Source organism: Podarcis pityusensis, assembly GCF_964106645.2.
Source record: "Podarcis pityusensis genome assembly, chromosome: 7".
NCBI lineage: Eukaryota > Metazoa > Chordata > Lepidosauria > Squamata > Lacertidae > Podarcis > Podarcis pityusensis.
The window spans coordinates 80,557,895-80,574,867 of NC_138031.1; the positions used below are offsets into that span (position 1 = coordinate 80,557,895).

At 42.0% G+C, this 16,973-nt stretch overlaps 1 protein-coding gene across 2 annotated transcripts in view; it reads right to left on the reverse strand.

The window, feature by feature from the left end:
* Window positions 1-9,157, reverse strand: part of ELP2 (elongator acetyltransferase complex subunit 2) — a 43,761-nt gene extending 34,604 nt beyond the window's left edge. For both annotated transcript variants that reach the window (XM_081014741.1, XM_081014740.1), the window contains exons 1-5: window positions 8,996-9,157; window positions 8,056-8,134; window positions 5,628-5,698; window positions 2,562-2,718; window positions 956-1,033 (exon numbers count right to left, since the gene is read on the reverse strand). In XM_081014741.1, the coding sequence (XP_080870867.1) occupies window positions 956-1,033; window positions 2,562-2,718; window positions 5,628-5,698; window positions 8,056-8,134; window positions 8,996-9,127 (517 nt within the window). In that variant the 5' untranslated portion in view covers window positions 9,128-9,157. The remainder of the gene's footprint in view (window positions 1-955; window positions 1,034-2,561; window positions 2,719-5,627; window positions 5,699-8,055; window positions 8,135-8,995) is intronic.
* Window positions 9,158-16,973: the final 7,816 nt, after the last annotated feature.

The following is a 16,973-nucleotide window of genomic DNA, read 5'->3' on the forward strand; positions in this document are numbered from 1 at the left end:
TGTAACCCAACCTCTTCTTAATGTATTCATGATGTAACTGGGATGTATTTTGCACTGTATTCTGGGACATGGAGGGAAATTTCAAAAGTTCATGTTACCCCTTTCTCGCTGTTCAATCTCGCCTTGAACCTGTTGCGCAATAAACTCGGATCTCCTGGAGCTTGCTCCTGTCTCCGGCTGAGCTCATTTTCTTCCGCAGGGACCCGCGGACTTAGTCCGACGAGCTGGGTGGCAGAGTAACCCCGCACCCAGATTTTACCGTAACAGTTCCATCCTTCCACCCAGCAATGACGAGGTAAGGGAGGGGTGTGCACAAACCTAAAACTCCTGCATCGCTGAGAAGCCATCATTTAAAGACACACCAAGCACTAAATTGTTTTGTTACCATACCACCATTAATGTGAATGGTGCTTTAGCAGAGTAATAACCAAAAAGGCAGGGGCCTGTCCCAACCTAACATTCAACACATGGGAGACAACAGAGAGAAGGAGGAAGGTGAAAACAAACGGAGGGAGAATATTCAGCGTTTAGGGATAGAATCACAGCTCAGATGACCGACTATGCAATTTTTGCTTGCATTTATTCTCAAAACACTGAATAGAAAACTGAAAGTGGAAAAGTAATATTCACTATCTCCTTTGATACATTTACCTATAAATGTGGTGCACACAAGAAAAAAAAAATTCCTCTAAACATATTGAGCAACATGGCAAAGAAAGCAGTACTGAAATCAAATTAGTGTCAAGTCACACTGGTGTGGGTGGGTGGGAAAATGGGCACTCACAGGAGCAGATATTAGGAGCCCAGTACTGCACTTTTGAAATACACTTTAAAACAAAATGTTTGAGTCAGTATTTGAAATTTGCTGCCATCCATCAACTACATCGACTAAAATGCTTAAGACACCAGTTAAGCATCCCTTTAAATGATTAAACAGTTTCACAGACACACTTACTGTTGCTGTCTGGCAAGAAGGACAAAGAAACATCCATAACAAATCCATTTCCAAATAGCAGTGTCTGAAGACATTTAACTGAGAGGGAGAGAGAGAGAGAGAATAGTTTTGCACAGCAGCAGTCAACATGACAGACAGCCAATGTAGAACCAAAGAGATAAGCTGCTAATTACAGCTACAAAGAATTAAAACTCACCCAAGATTAACCTAAAGGATTATACATCATAAAAAAAATGCAACAGAGAAACTGACTCAGGTATAGAAAAACTGGTAAGGAGAGGTTACAGTAGATCAGAATGAAAGAACTCACACTGACCTTGGCACATTGAGAGGTGGTTCCTCATCTCAGTGGGACAAAATTCCTCTACTTCTCTTATTATAGGAAACAATTTTAAGGGCTCATGCATTGTGGCATGTAGCAAGGCAAGTGACGTAAAGGTTCGGCATAACACAACATAGCTATCGCCTTTGCCCTTTCTTTGTCAAGATGTATAGCTTGTGGGAATCCCTTGCAGATGACTACAGTGCCTGGAGACAGACAGTCAGGTCATGGACCCACAGCAGTGACTAGAGGAGGAATGACTGCTAGGAGGAGCACAGAGGGAAGAAATGCCATGGTGTATCTGGAGCAGCACAACTGGACACCTTCATCTGCCCCAGCTTCAACAAAACATGTCTCTCCTATATCTGTCTTTACAGCGACAGCAGGTACTGTAACTTTCCAATCGTTTGACTTCGCTCCCAAAGGCACACTCTTCCATTGTCACCCAGGACAGATGAATGTCGGTAACATCAGATATCAAAAGTATTTAAGGTCTGAGCCTTATTCAGGTGTTCCATATTGAATGTCCTGAATGCTTGAAGAGGCTCTCTAGAATATACAAGCTAGCCTCTTTCCTAGATGCTGATGCACATACCAGCCATGACTCCTAACTTGACCTGCCTGAAGTGGGGCATTCATGTATGGAGGAACACACACACAAATAGGGCTCCAGGAGGGATCGGGAGTTTTTTTTTTGTTCAGGCTATGGGTCCAGGATTCCATTTCAATATCAGCTACCCAGATGCCTTGGAAGCTCACAGGTACAGCACGAAAGTAATTGCCATCCCCTATGGCTTATCCTCAATCTCTAGCACTTAAAGGTATATCGTTTCTATTAGCTATCATGGCTAATAATCATTAACAGACCTATCCCCCCAGGAATCGGTACAACATTAATTTGTCCTCCAAGTTGATGAAAGTATGACTATGATTTGTGTTTGTTCAGCATGCCTAATTATAATTGAGAACTTCTGTTCTAACATATCCTGAATACTTTCCTAACTTGGACTATCCACTGGATTGCCACCTTTCTGCTATTTTAAGTGTTTTTATATCACTCTTCAGTTACATTCCCAGCTAGCTTTACAGAAAGAAAACAGACACACCAAAAACTGTTTTAAAAAAACATATTTTTGCTAGCTAGACAACTGGTGGCTATTCGAAACCAGTGAATTCCAGCTGGAAGAAATCTAGATTCTCCTAAAGATATGGATACATAGCACTAAACTTTGCTACATGAATGTGACTTTTTGAAACAATCTGTTTACAAATAGAGAAAGTTACCTTCTGTTCCTTGTTTGGACCAGATTCGCACAGTAGAGTCAGAAGCCGCAGAAGCTAAAAGTATATTTAACTCTCCTGTAGACTCATTCCTCATGTATACAGCATCCAAAGAGCAAACTGCTTCAGAGTGGCCTTCAAGACGAGTGCAGTTCACAAGCTAAACAGAACATTATAAGATTACACAAAGGAAGGACAAGAACCTTGAAATCCAAACCAAGCTGCCATGCAAAGTGTGCAGTTTTCACTGTCCAACTACAGAAGTGCTAAAAACTGTAACAGAAGTGAAATACAAAAGCTTTAGCTCAGAACATTGGTAAACAAATTACATTGCTCTCATTTTTGTCCAGGGCATTAGAAAATATGCACTTTATACAACATTCTATTTGTAATCTATGCTGTTCTGTGTTCTAATAAAAATTAGAACTCCGTTAAGTTCACAAAAAGCAACATCACTGGGTTTTCCCATCCATTTTCTAAATCTACTTTAAATGGCTTGGTATATGACAAAAATAGTAATAATTAAGGTTTAAACTAAATTGAACACAACGGAAAAGCATTCAGGCAGAATAGAAAACAACTGAAGGGTAATATTGATTAAAATAATTTTATTCCAAATGCTATCAGAAGGGTCATTGAATTTCACCTCCTGTATAGCACAGGGCAAATCCAATTTGTTTTCTGTGAAGTCTTCCAGGTTCCATTTAGTTTAAGCATTTCTTTTTATAAGAGAGTCTAATCTCAATTTAAAAAACTATAAGCACTTGACTATACCAGTTCACTTAGCCTTCTGTTTCACCAGCTAATAACACTTTTACAGTTAAGTACATGAAGTGCTTTGCAATCATTGGGATTGTGGACATACCAGCCGTTTTTCCTGGAATATATCCTCAAAACAGCAGGCACAGCTTATACCTCATCCTAATAGTATTTCTGATTCTGATCTACTTCTGCTATTCCAGGCAAGGTGGTACCTCATTAATGAGGTATTTACGTCCACTGCCAGCACATTGCCTCCTTCAGTCTGTAGATCGGCTCAAGATAGTGGAAAGAGAAAGACTTTGGGGTGCCATTTCATATTCAAGCTACTGTCATTCATGGTTGTGGAAGAGATTTGACCTCACTGCCTTCAGATCTCCAAGGAAGCATCCCAGCAATTTGTTTGCTCACAAATAATTCCTGCATTTCAGCAAAGGAATTTACCTTGCCAGGTGGATAAAAATTGTCTACTACAAAGAAATAAGACTCATGTGGGTACAGCCTTGATTATTCCTCACCCCTCACTGTTACAGAGAACCAAGACTCAACGTCAGTGAGATGAGCACTTGCATCAGACAGGTGATCCATTGTGATATATGGCTGGATAGAAACTCTCTCAAGCCCTCTAGTAATATCACTGGTTTTTTATTCTATGTTGTCATGAAAAGCTATTTTTTCTTTCTTTCTTTATACAGGTAAATCATTCACAATGAAGCAACATTGTAATACTGTCTTCTTTGCCATATCAGGTACTAGGTTCAGGAGAGAAGAAGGAATTATCTCATCATAAAGAAAAAGACCACCACAGGTGTTGGGTCAAAAAGTGTTGGGTCGAAACGTAGCATTGGTATATCATGATAGAAATCAGGAGTGGGGAACCTTTGGATCTCCAGATGTTGTTGAACTACAACTCCCATCATCCCTGACCACTGGCCATACTTACTACGGCTGATGGGAGTTATAGTCCAGCAACATCTGATGTAAATTCTCAGCCTTAAGTATTTCTGGGTGGCACTAACTGTCCAGTCTGTGGCAGGTGCAAAACTTGAAAAGACAGGGCAAATTGGATTGGTGAATTTGTGAAGTGTGTGTAATTAAATATGATACAGTAAACAGGACGGGAGCAAATCTTTTCTTACAAGATGATGTAAGACCTCAGTCTTGGCAGAAGTGGGCAGAGGATGAGGAAAGAAACACCAGCTGCAGCTCACTGCCTGACTTTCAACCCAGAAATCACTATTTAAAGAGCACTGCTGCTGCAGCCCTTTTGCTCAAAGATGCTCACTGGTGTTTTTCCGCAGTCAGTCAGGAGCACAGAGATGAGTGAGCCCAGCAAATCCTCCTCCGTAATCCTCCCTAGTAGCCCTATCAGCCTTAAAGCCTTTGTTTGAACAAGAGGGAAAGCCAGACTCCAGCTTGTTTTGCCTGTAGTGTGGCAGAAGCAGAGGAGAAGCACTGCAGAAACTTTTTAAGCAGCATGTGTGGCTCCTTTATGTCAAGCCATAATTTATTTTAAACTATGGTTTAATTGGCATGTGAACCAGGCCCCTGAGTTAAACAGAGCTGTGGCATTAAGGCTGAGTACTAGGCATGTATCACGCCTAAATAACCACAATTTCTTCTCTGCTAGGGCAGTGTATTTCTGAGTTTCCTTGTTAAGCACAAAATGTGCCATTGACTGCAAAATTCAGCTTCCTCAGAATCTCTGGTATCATTTTAGTAAACACATGTTTGCAGGCCTTAATTTAAGTGTGTACTGTAGACAATGGATGACAAAACCTAAGAATCCAGAGAGATAACTAAATACGATTTTCAGTGGGATGGGCTTCCAGAATTGATATACCTTCCAGTCTTCCAAAAGACAGCATACATGGAAAATGTAACATAATACAAGCACATTTGTTCAATTATGCATAATGTAAACAAGCCACAGAATTCTGTTTTGTTTACAGTGCAATCCAAAGCAAGTTTCTTTGGAAGCAAGTCCCACTGTCCTCAGTGGCACTTACTGCTTAGGAAGTGAATATAGTATTGAGGTCTTAGTATAGATTTCCCCCCTTTACACCAAGTACTACACAACACGTACAATGGCAGATCCTTGAACAGCTCTCTTTTGCTTTCATTGTGATGCTCTTAAATTTTGAATCCAGATTACTAGCAATGAATTTGTTGCAGTATAGAATTGCTTAGTACAATAGTTAGAGTGGAAAGAATGGAAAAATTCAGAAGTCGTTCTAGTTTTCATTTCTTAAGGGGGGAAATCATGCTTACAATTGTTTTATTCTCATATATCACAATCACTCTACATACCTTCTCATTTTGTGTTTCCCAAAGAATAAGTAGTTTGTCAGACCCTCCAGAAATTAATTCGGTTTCATAAGCTGTGAAGGGGGAGGAGGGGAGAGGGAGAGAAAGGTTGAACAAGGGAAAAGTTGTATAATTCTGATTCAGTATGACCTGTGGTTTGTTTCAGTGGCAATTCTTCCCAAAGGTCAAAATCTGCAAATAATTACTTTTTAAAAAAGCACCCATATACACACACACTCTGGTGTCTGTAATAATAGTTTCAATTTTTCCCTAGGTCCCATCTTTCCAACACAGGAGCAAGTAGAACACTTGCAACTCTACAGACTCGCCTTTATTTACCAGGAATTCACCTGAATTTGTGGTTATCATCAAGTGCCAGGTCTCATGTAATCGTAAATTCTCAATTTCCTACATTCACATTATACAGTGGTACCTCGGGTTAAGAACTTAATTTGTTCTGGAGGTCCGTTCTTAACCTGAAACTGTTATTAACCTGAGGTACCACTTTAGCAAATAGGGCCTCCTGCTGCCGCCACCACACAATTTCTGTTCTCATCCTGAAGCAAAGTTCTTAACCCGAGGTACTACTTCCGGGTTAGCGGAGTCTGTAACCTGAAGCATCTGTAACCCGAGGTACCACTGTACATAACTTTTCATTTTCACAGTGATCCTCATGTTTTCAAGACTATAATTTTTAAATAACCTCTTTCATTTCAGGAGTGTTTAGCTCTACTCTTTAGCACTCTTTTAAGCTGCATTTTTGTTTTGCAAATGGCAATATGCACAATGGAACTAGAACTGTAAAATGTAAGAGAGGCCTCACTTTAGGCACCATTATACATTATACTTTGTGCCTTTCCTCCTCAACTTGAAAACTGGGTGCACAGGTTAAGCTGATGTTTTAACTTGAAATACAGAATTGTGTTCTGAACATGTTTCAAATTCTCTTGGGATATCTCTATGCTCAAGACAATCCCCCCCCCCAAAAAAACACCAAAAGTGCTCACTTTGTTTGGTCACCTAGGACTACATGGTCTTAAGATAATAAAAATAACATAACATAAAACACCACTGGCCATGCTAGCAGACAGCTGAACTCCTTGCCCTGTACTGTATACTGTATCTTGAAAAAGTACAGGGAGGAATAAATTTCAAATGTAGAATATGCCCACCAGAGGGCACTGCAACAGCAACAGTCATAACCCAGATAATTCTTCTGGCTACCTAACAGTGCAGAAAATGCAGCTCTATGGTCTGGATTCAAAGAAATATGTACCGTAACTATTTCTTTGTATCTAATAAAGTATCAGACTTGCACTTCTCAGACATCCTCCATAACATAAAACAAGTCACATTTGAAATGGAGTTTCAAAAACTGTGGTTCATAAGGCACAGGAGTCCATTGTTCAAAGGAGCAGGTGGAAGAGTCAAATATCCCACCTGGTGGGCCAAGCATGCTGATGCTCTTTGCACCCTGACTTGTGTAACCAAGCCAGTAGGGCACAACAGCTTTTCCTTTTATCCCCTTCATGCTTCCCATTGCTATGTATTATTTCACAAATAAATTAACTACATCCGCAAACATATTAATTACAATAACAACAATATAAAACATTTGATAGCCAAGTAAAAGTTGCATTATATATGTATGGTGTGTGGAAAAGAGGCAACTGCTGGCCCAGAAGTCCTGGGGGACTTCCCATGTAGCCTGACCATAGCCCCTGAGCACTATTAAATGGACATCCTCTCCCTTTTATTATGCACCTCAGCAACTTTCTAACAACCAACTCTTCCGTGTCTTGGAAAGCACAGGTTAGGTGCACAAAGTCTCTGTTGCTGTTCACACCGGGCTGGTTCGGACGCAATGCCAAACCATGGTTTGGTGCTAATTGAAGAAAGACCCTTGAGCTTCCATGCTCCCCACTTACCTCTCTAGCACACAGCAATTCTCTGCCTTCCTTTCTTAAGCCCAAACCTGCCAACTATGGTTTTAACCACTGTGGTTTCTGAACATGGTTTTCATGGAAAGCACATACCATAGTTTGTCAATTCAGACAAAAAGACCCAACTACTGGTTGCCTCAAATTGGAAAGGGAGTAAGAGAACTGTGGCATGCAAGGGCAAGTAGGAATACACAAATCCAAAGGTCTCTAAAGACTGATTTACACAGCATTAAGCCTCAGTTTGTCATTGTGAGGTCTCTCAGTTTAAGTGCAATACTCTCCACTCTAGAATTATAGTATCTACTGATTGCATTTCAAACCTGTTTCCAACTCCAACAACCCTATCCTATACATCTAAAATGGATTGTAAGTTTTGAGGTAAAAATATATTATCAGTACTCTGTACCGATCCAGATGCATATCCATGGCATATATATTTTTAAAAAAACACTCAGTAGAAATAGGCTTCTTACTCCAGTTATACTTACATCCATCTTTTCTGCGAATCCACTGAACACAATTAACTCTTCCAGTGTGTCCATTCAGTGTGCCAACTACTTTTCTTCTCTGAAAAAAAAATACACAACCAAAACTGTCTTAAGTCATGAACGCTTGTGGTGGGTTTGAACAGAATTCTGATAAGGAAAAGTTATTTATCCAGAGATGCTCTCAAAGAGACTATTGTAACATTCTTTCAGTAACAGCACTAAAAGGGCAAAATATTTCAGAAGTTTGTTAGAAAAATTTAACCATTCACTAACTGTAGTCAGAATACTCCCCAACTGGCTGACACTAGCAAAGCACAGAAACCATAGGCCATATTCACCAGTGGAAACCCATTATTTGTTAAATAGTTACACCTTTCTATTACAGGGTGGGGTTGATGACTTACACCTGAATCTGAATCCAGGTGAGGCGAGTATTTTGGTAATATGGAACCCTCAGGGAGGACAAAATTTGGAGTCCCCACACCTTAAATAGTTCTTATTTTCAGAATAATTCATTTTGGTACAGTTGCTTTTTATGGAACTTCTCGGCGGGTTGAATAAATATAAATTTATCATCATCATCATCATTATTATTTAGCACCCGTTTTCGGCTCAGGGCCCTGAGCGAGGGCAAAATTTGCCCCCCGCCCCACCCTCAGTATTTATTTCCACAACAATTCCGTTTGGCACAGCTACTTTTTATGGATTTTCTCAGTAGCTTTATTATATAGGCTTTATTTTAATTTTAATTTTTTGCGCCTCCAGGGTTTCAAACTTGGGCTGCCTCAGCTGCTGTCGGACTACAACTCCCGCCATCCCTGACCGCCGGCCCTAAAAGCTAAGCATGATGGGAGTTGTAGTCCAACTGCAGGGGGGCCTCCCGCGTTCGAGAACCACCACCCTAGCCGAGCAAGAGCGAGGGGAAAGCCCGCCGCCTCACCTGCGGGTCGTAGAGGACGACCGAGCGGCACGAGCCGAAAGCCACCAGGCCGCCTCTCCCCCAGGAAACCACTCCGGGACCGGCTCGGTTGGCGCAGCAAGCGACATGGCACAGTTCGAAGGGCGCCGCCATCTTGTCGCAACCCCTCGCCTTCGCTACGGTAGGTGTTTTGCCTCAAAGCGGCCGCCGTAGGAAAGAAAGAACGGAGGAAGGCGGGGGAGTTGCAGAATTAGTTGCTGGTTTAAACCAGCAAATGATGTTGCTGGTTTAAAAAAATGTGCATATATTAGATTAGAATAATAAAACAAAACAAAAAGCTGGGTAGAGTCCCTAGAAACTTCCTTTCCTTGCAGAGTTTTAAATGTTTGGGATGAGTGTCTGGGAAACTGCAAAAGAAACCAGCTTAAATATCTCTTTACTTTTTTTTTTTTTTGCTTTTTTTCTTTGTGTTGGTCTGGCAGAGTTGGAGTGATTTGGGGGAGGGACAGCAAGGGTGTGCAAACTAATATGAGCTGATGTTGCTGGTTTGAAAAAATATACATATATTAAGAAAATAATATGAAATAAAGCAGGGTAAGGTTACTAGAGGCTTCCTTTCCTTGCAGGGTTTTAAATATTTGAGATGAGTATCCCGAAAACAGCAAAAGAAACCAGTTTAAATATCTCATTTCTTTTTTGCTTTTTGGTCTGGCAGAGTTGGAATGATTGGGGGGGATAGTCTGCATTTTTAAACCTCTCGTGAGAGGCAAAAAAAAACCAACACAGGGAGATGATGATGTGATGAAAATGCTGCACCGGTTGAATTCCTGTCGTTTTTTGTTTTGCTACGCAGTCTTCTGGAAGGTGCAACGGATTTTTCTCCCCCGCTCAGAAGTTGGATGGCTAAGTTGTAAAGAAGGCTGGGCTCCTGTCTACACCTTTAATAATTGGCACCTGAAATTCCCTTTTCCTGCACAACTTTTAAAGGTGTAAAAGCCTCACTTGAGGGTGCTCTGGTAATGGGGGGGATGCTTTGTTTGTGAGAAGACAGTCTTGCAGCACCTTTAAAGACTAAAAAAATATGTCACGGCATAAACTTTTGTGGTTATATTACAGATTTGAAAAGAACCTTTGTATGTTGCTCTGCTTTTCTGTTTTTTCAATGTTGCACTATTTTCTATGTACACAATATTTGCCTCGCATATTGAGGATCGCAATCGGAGCTGTGATGGACAGCAACTGAAATCCAGTTTGGTATTTCCATTCCTCTTTCAGGTTGTTGATATTGTTTAGTCGTTTAGTCGTGTCCGACTCTTCGTGACCCCATGGACCAGAGCATGCCAGGCACTCCTGTCTTCCACTGCCTTCCGCAGTTTGGTCAGACACATGTTGGTAGCTTCGAGAACACTGTCCAACCATCTTGTCCTCTGTTGTCCCCTTCTCCTTGTGCCCTCCATCTTTCCCAACATCCGGGTCATTTCCAGGGAGTCTTCTCTTCTCATGAGGTGGCCAAAGTATTGGAGCCTCAGCTTCAGGATCTGTCCTTCCAGTGAGCACTCAGGGCTGATTTCCTTCAGAATGGAGAGGTTTGATCTTCTTGCAGTCCATGGGACTCTCAAGAGTCTCCTCCAGCACCATAATTCAAAAGCATCAATTCTTTGGCGATCAGCCTTCTTTATGGTCTAGCTCTCACTTCCATACATCAATTTGTGGGAGAGGTTTACTAAGGGTTAGGGCCTTCGCCTTATTGTCACTTTCCCCAGTTTCCTGTGCCTCCAGGCCCTCCCTCTTTGTGAATCCATAACTTCTGTGTGTGTGCAGGGAGCTAAGCAACAGGCATTGCTTGGCAACACCTTACATTTGTGCTGAAAGAATTTGTTGGCTTGACAAGGAGGTGTACAAAGAAGTAACGAGCTTTGAGTAAATGACAAGCTCCCCATTTAAAAAGGAGTCCCAATCCCATTATAAAGTATTGTGCACATTATTTGTATCTGTTATCTGCCCAAATCAGATACCTTTCTAGAGGACGCTGTGCAAACAGAATCGCTGCTCTTTTCAACTGGCTGTTCTACTATGGCGTAGCCAGACACAGGATTTTCGTAGGTGAGCTTTTTCCTACTTTCTTTGCTTCGCTTGCTAATTTTAGTCAGGCTTTTGTTGCAGGAACAGAACCAGGGCTAATAAAACTGAAGTCAGAAGCCCTAAACCATTCGAAGGCAATACAGAATACAGTGGTACCTCGGGTTACATATGCTTCAGGTTACGGACTCTGCTAACCCAGAAATATTACCTCGGGTAATATTTCTGCTTCAGGATGAGAACAGAAATCGGGCTCCGGCAGTGCAGCAGCAGGAGGCCCCATTAGCTAAAGTGGTGCTTCAGGTTAAGAATAGTTTCAGGTTAAGAACAGACCTCCAGAACGAAATAAGTACTTAACCTGAGGTACCACTGGAGACTGATGTTAAGAACACTGTACCCATGATGCCACATGTGTGATTTCTCTCTCCTGTACTTCCCCCCATGTTGATAAAAACATCTTGCATAGTTTGTTCCCAGATGTATACGTTGCTAACATAGGCTAAAAAGTGGAAGATACTTAAAGTGCTTTGTTATATGTGAATACATGCAACATTTCTCCTCTTGTGTTTTAAGGAAAAGTTATATACCGTTTCTTTGTTTGACAGGCTTACATTTTGTCCTCTTTAGGGTATCACAGAACAGGAGGGCAACTTTTTTCTGGCATATCAACACTTTAACCTAGTTTCCTAGAGCCAGTGTAGTGTAGTGGTTAAGAGCGGTAGACTCGTAATCTGGTGAACTGGGTTCGCTTCCCTGCTCCTCCACATGCACCTGCTGGGTGACCTTGGGCCAGTCACACTTCTTTGAAGTCTCTCAGCCCCACTCACCTCACAGAGTGTTTGTTGTGGGGGAGGAAGGGAAAGGAGAATGTTAGCCGCTTTGAGACTCCTTAGCGTAGTGATAAAGCGGGATATCAAATCCAAACTCTTCTTCTTCTTCCTGTAAAAAGAAAAAAAGAATCCAGGTATTTCTTTATTTGAGGGCCAGGTAAAGTACTCTAACTTTCTCACAAATAAAAATGCAGCCCCAATTTTAAAAGTCCTATGACTTCTAAGAGATTCTTAGACTGTATCTGGCATGTGTGGAAGGGAGGAAAGTTCTGCCAATAATCTCCACAAATGCCTGTCAAAATAATAGATGGTCCTGTATACCTGAAGGAGCGTCTCCACCCCCATCGTTCAGCCTGGACACTGAGATCCAGCACCGAGGGCCTTCTGGCGGTTCCCTCATTGTGAGAAGTGAGGTTACAGGGAACCAGACAGAGGGCCTTCTTGGTAGTGGCGCCTGCCCTGTGGAACGCCCTCCCTTCAGATGTGAAGGAAATAAGCAGCTATCTACTCTTTAAAAGACATCTGAAGGCAGCCCTGTTTAGGGAAGTTTTTAATATTTAATGCTGTATTGTTTTTAACACTTGATTGGAAGCAGCCCAGAGTGGCTGGGGAAACTCAGTCAGATGAGCGGGGTATAAATAAATTATTATTATTATTATTATTATTATTATTATTATTATCATCTCTAGGATTTGCAAAAAGAAATTGTATGATGATGATGTCACTGCCATTTCACTCTGGCACATGGGAAGAGTAGAGCCTGCCTTGCTAGAGTTCCTCTCCCCCGTACAGACAGGTGAAGGGAACATCAAGGGATCAGCTCGGTGATATGTGTCCTGTACAGACACACCCTTTGGCTTCCTACAGCCAAGTGAGTCTCATCAGTGAAAATAATACAGAACTAATGACAAGCATCTGCTAATTATGGCTGCCTGTAGTACATTAAAACATGTTCTCAAAATCTCATGCTGGCAGGGCACAGATTACCCTCCTGAAATAGAACATGTCAGCTCAGTCAACAAGTTTAGTTTATTGTTAGCTGCATCTGTAACCAAACACTTCTTTCTAAACAATTTCTTGTGTTGGCACTGTGATTTGAAGGATGTCTGCTGCTATTAATTGCAGGGCATTGCAAATCAAGCTTTGGATGCTGAATTTTTTGGCCCTGGTTGTATCATTAGCCTTGTAACAGGCCAAACCTTGAGAAAGAAGTTATTGCTCGAGTTAGATGATAGTCCTCATATACACTGGATGAAATAAAGAGTTTTATGATGGCACAAATAATTTATAACAAGGAACGTCTTGTTCCCGAATGCCACAAATGCTTTATCTCCTGGGGTTTGTGTATCCCAGGCATCTTACTTTGTAATGCAAAGCAATCAATCAGATTACCAGTTCAAATGTGGTCATCTCAAACTGCTTGCTTCTCCCATATAAAGCTATAAGACAACATCATAATAAAAAATCTAAGAGTTGTCACTAGCAGGCCAATAAAATCTAATGTTAGAGATCAGGCCATGGTTGTAAAATAGGAAATAAAGCAACTTATTTGGAAGTTATTTTTGGTCATCTTTTTCTCTTCCCCCACCCCATAGAATAAAATTTAGGTAACCAGTTAATCAGGACAGAAAACTCCCTATTTTGTGCTTATTTTTCTGATATTGCAGTGTTGTTGTTCTGTGTGTTACAGTTTCTGATTCTTTATTGTATCCACTGAATATGTGAACACTTATGCATAAAAATAACTTATGACAGCAGAAGAATGTTTAGTCTCTGTTTCCTTGACATGCTTAAAATCTTGCAGTTATTTTTATTGCATGCATTCAACTTTGCAAAGTATTGTATCCCAAGTTTTGCATATGCTCTGTGACAAAACATCATCAGTGTAGACATGAGCTCAGAAGTAGTCATATGTTCATAATACAGTGCTCTTAGATACCTGATACAATGCTGTGTTCAGGGTTATTTACAAACTATTTAGGGCACAATCTAGCAAAGCTTAGTAGTTATGACTACACCTCAATTTTCAGTGACAGAATGGGAAATCATTGTGATTAATTAATCACTCATTGATTCATTCATTTTAATGGAAGTTTTGTTGTGGCTCACTTTTGCTAGTTTGTGAATGTAGTGATTTGTTTGGAATCTTACGGAGGCTGATGAAATTATACCACTGTATAAGGCCAATCTCCTGCCAACCTATCAGTTCGAAAGCACGTCAAAGTGCAAGTAGATAAATAGGTACCGCTCCGACGGGAAGGTAAACGGCGTTTCCGTGCGCTGCTCTGGTTTTGCCAGAAGCGTCTTAGTCATGCTGGCCACATGACCCGGAAGCTGTACGCCAGCTCCCTCGGCCAATAAAGCGAGATGAGTGCTGCAACCCCAGAGTCGGCCACGACTGGACCTAATGGTCAGGGGTCCCTTTACCTTTACCTATAAGGCCAATAAATAAACTCATGTTGGAATACATGTATTCCTCCCCCCCCAATTTTATCCCCACAATGCCCCTTCTCCGGTGAGACAGGTGAGGATTTGAACCCAGATCTCTCAGGTCCTGCTTTCGTCACACTAGCCTCTTACATTGCCGTTTGCTTGAATTCTGTTTCAGTATGTCGTATTCCCAGTAAGTGAAAAGAGACATCCCCACACCTCATTTCCCCTTATATTTATGTAACACATTCCAAGCTGAAAAGCTGACCATTTTAAAGGGCTCTATTTAGCCCCCAGAAGGGCATTTATATTTGGCAGAAACTTCCAAGAGGCAGGCTGAAATGTGACCTTTCCTTTACAGCTTGTTTTTCCTTCTCCAAAATGACAGCCATGTTTATTATTGATTTATTTAGATTTGTAGCCCAACTATCCTGAACACTCGAGGTGCAGTAATAGTACTGCAATTTCCAAATTAGGAACGTACTAAGCGTCGTAACGCAAGCTTAGGTAAGCAAAGTTCTTTAAACACAGGACATGTGAACCTATCTGTCAGGGGTTCAGGGACAGAGGCACAGGGTAGGCAGGAGATGGAGAGCGATGGGGATGAATCCCAGGACAACGAGGAAGAGGATGACAATGACTCTAGAGATTCCATGAGTCTTTCCAGCGAATCAGAGGATTCCCAGAAGGGGGCGCCGGTGGTCAAGGCCAGGGGAGCCCCAGGGGGGACGTGTCAGGAGCAGGGGGCAAGCGGGGGATCCCAAAGTGGCAGCTGGGCGTCAGGACCAGCCTCCCCGCCAGAGTGCAGCGAAGGGGGTGGAGGTTTCAGTGTATCAGGGGAAGCGGCTCCGGCAGCAGAGAAAGGAGGGAGGTCGGAGCAAGCCACCCTCCCGGAAGGGGAGGGGAGTAGTGAAGGGAGTAGTGTAGCTGTTAAAAGGAAGGTCAGAGGTTGGGCGCGCGCGCCAAGTTCAAATGTAGAGGCGCGCGGAAGTACAGGGAGCCCGGAGGAGGGGCCAGGTCCCAAAGCCCGCAGGAGGGGGCAAGAGCAGTCTGATTCCGCGTCAGAGGAATCCAGGAGGGGCGAAACCCCAGCGGGCAGAAAGACCCTGCGGAAAAGGAAAGAGAGAAAGAGGTGGAGCAGCGCAAGCCTCTTAAACTGGTGCAGGGGAGGGACGGATTCAGAGGGGACTTCAGCGGTCTAAGCCTAGCAGACGTAGGGCTGCGCGCCTCGGATGTGAAGCAAACAATGAACTGCAATAAACACTTTTGTATATAAGAAGAGATAGGCGTTGGTCTTTTGTGAGCGGAGACTTGAGGCAGCCTTGACACTATCTTTTTACTATTACACCATTTTTAAATTGTGCAACTTCAAAATATTCATAATAATCATTTTCAATTTATACACTTGTCAGCAAACAACAATAAAAAATAAGAACCTGAATTTATCTTAAAACCAAGAGGGGTTTCCCAGAGAGTACTGCTTATAGCCATATATTTTTTAAATCTTGTTGCATGAAAGAGACATTTGACCACCTCTCTTGCCAACTGCAACCTGTGAATTTTAGTGCAAGACCGAAAGTGGTAAGGGGTGTTTTTAAATAAAGTATGCATACCAGTTAACAGGTTTAAGTATCAGGTGTGGAAATTGTTCAGAGCCATGGTTTTGGTTTCTGAACATCACCATTAAAAAAAAAATACCTCAGAGTTTCTTCAATTAATGTTAGGTGAGAGAGATAATCAGTTTGGTTCATCTTTTCAGCTAGTACTAGGAGCAACTGCTAATAGAAGCAAGGAAAAACTAATAATAAAATGCCAGAACCAATATAAAGACATTTTATGGGTGTGTGGTTTTTTCCATAACAGCCTAACTATGAAGCTGTGCATCATTAAAATAATAATTGAGAAGCCACTAGCGCAGATATTCTTTTAGAACAACATAAGCCAGACAAATCCTGTTGCTCTGCAACCAAGAGACGCCTGCTATCATTCATAATCATATGAATTATATTCATAATCATATTTTCTCAGCATAATGGCAATTCATGTTTCCACTGTGAATGGAAAGGTAAGGGCCCATTAATGTGCAGGCAGCTTGCCACTTTCTTATTCTGGTTTTCGACTGCACTTCTGGCAATCCATTTGTGTAATGCAGTCATGCTTCAGGCAAACCAGTCATTAGAAACAGGAAGAATATAACACTTTTTAAAACGCCAGTGCTTTTAGATTGAAACTACTCAGCACCTGACCGGAAGATCATAGATACTGTGGATTCCTGCATTGTATGGGGTTGGAGTAGAAGACTCTCAGGGTCCCTTGCAAATCTACAGGGCTTTGATTCAATGTGGACATAACCGAACTGTAAGGATATTAGGGGGTTACTCGAGAGCAATCAGGCAAATGCCTCACTGGTCGGCTGTAAAGCCTCGTTATTGGTGCCAAAAACCTTTCACCATGCAAAGCGCCACTATTCTGTGGCTCGCTCATTCACTGGCAGAATCTGTGAGTGGGCGGTCCTTAAACCTTCCCCAGCAGAGTAGTTTCTTGACGCCCAATCTGCGCTTCCTCTCTCGGCAGATTGAGAGCCAGTGTGGTGTAGTGGTTAAGAGCGGTAGACTCCTAATCTGGGGAACCGGGTTCGCGTCTCCGCTCCTCCACATGCA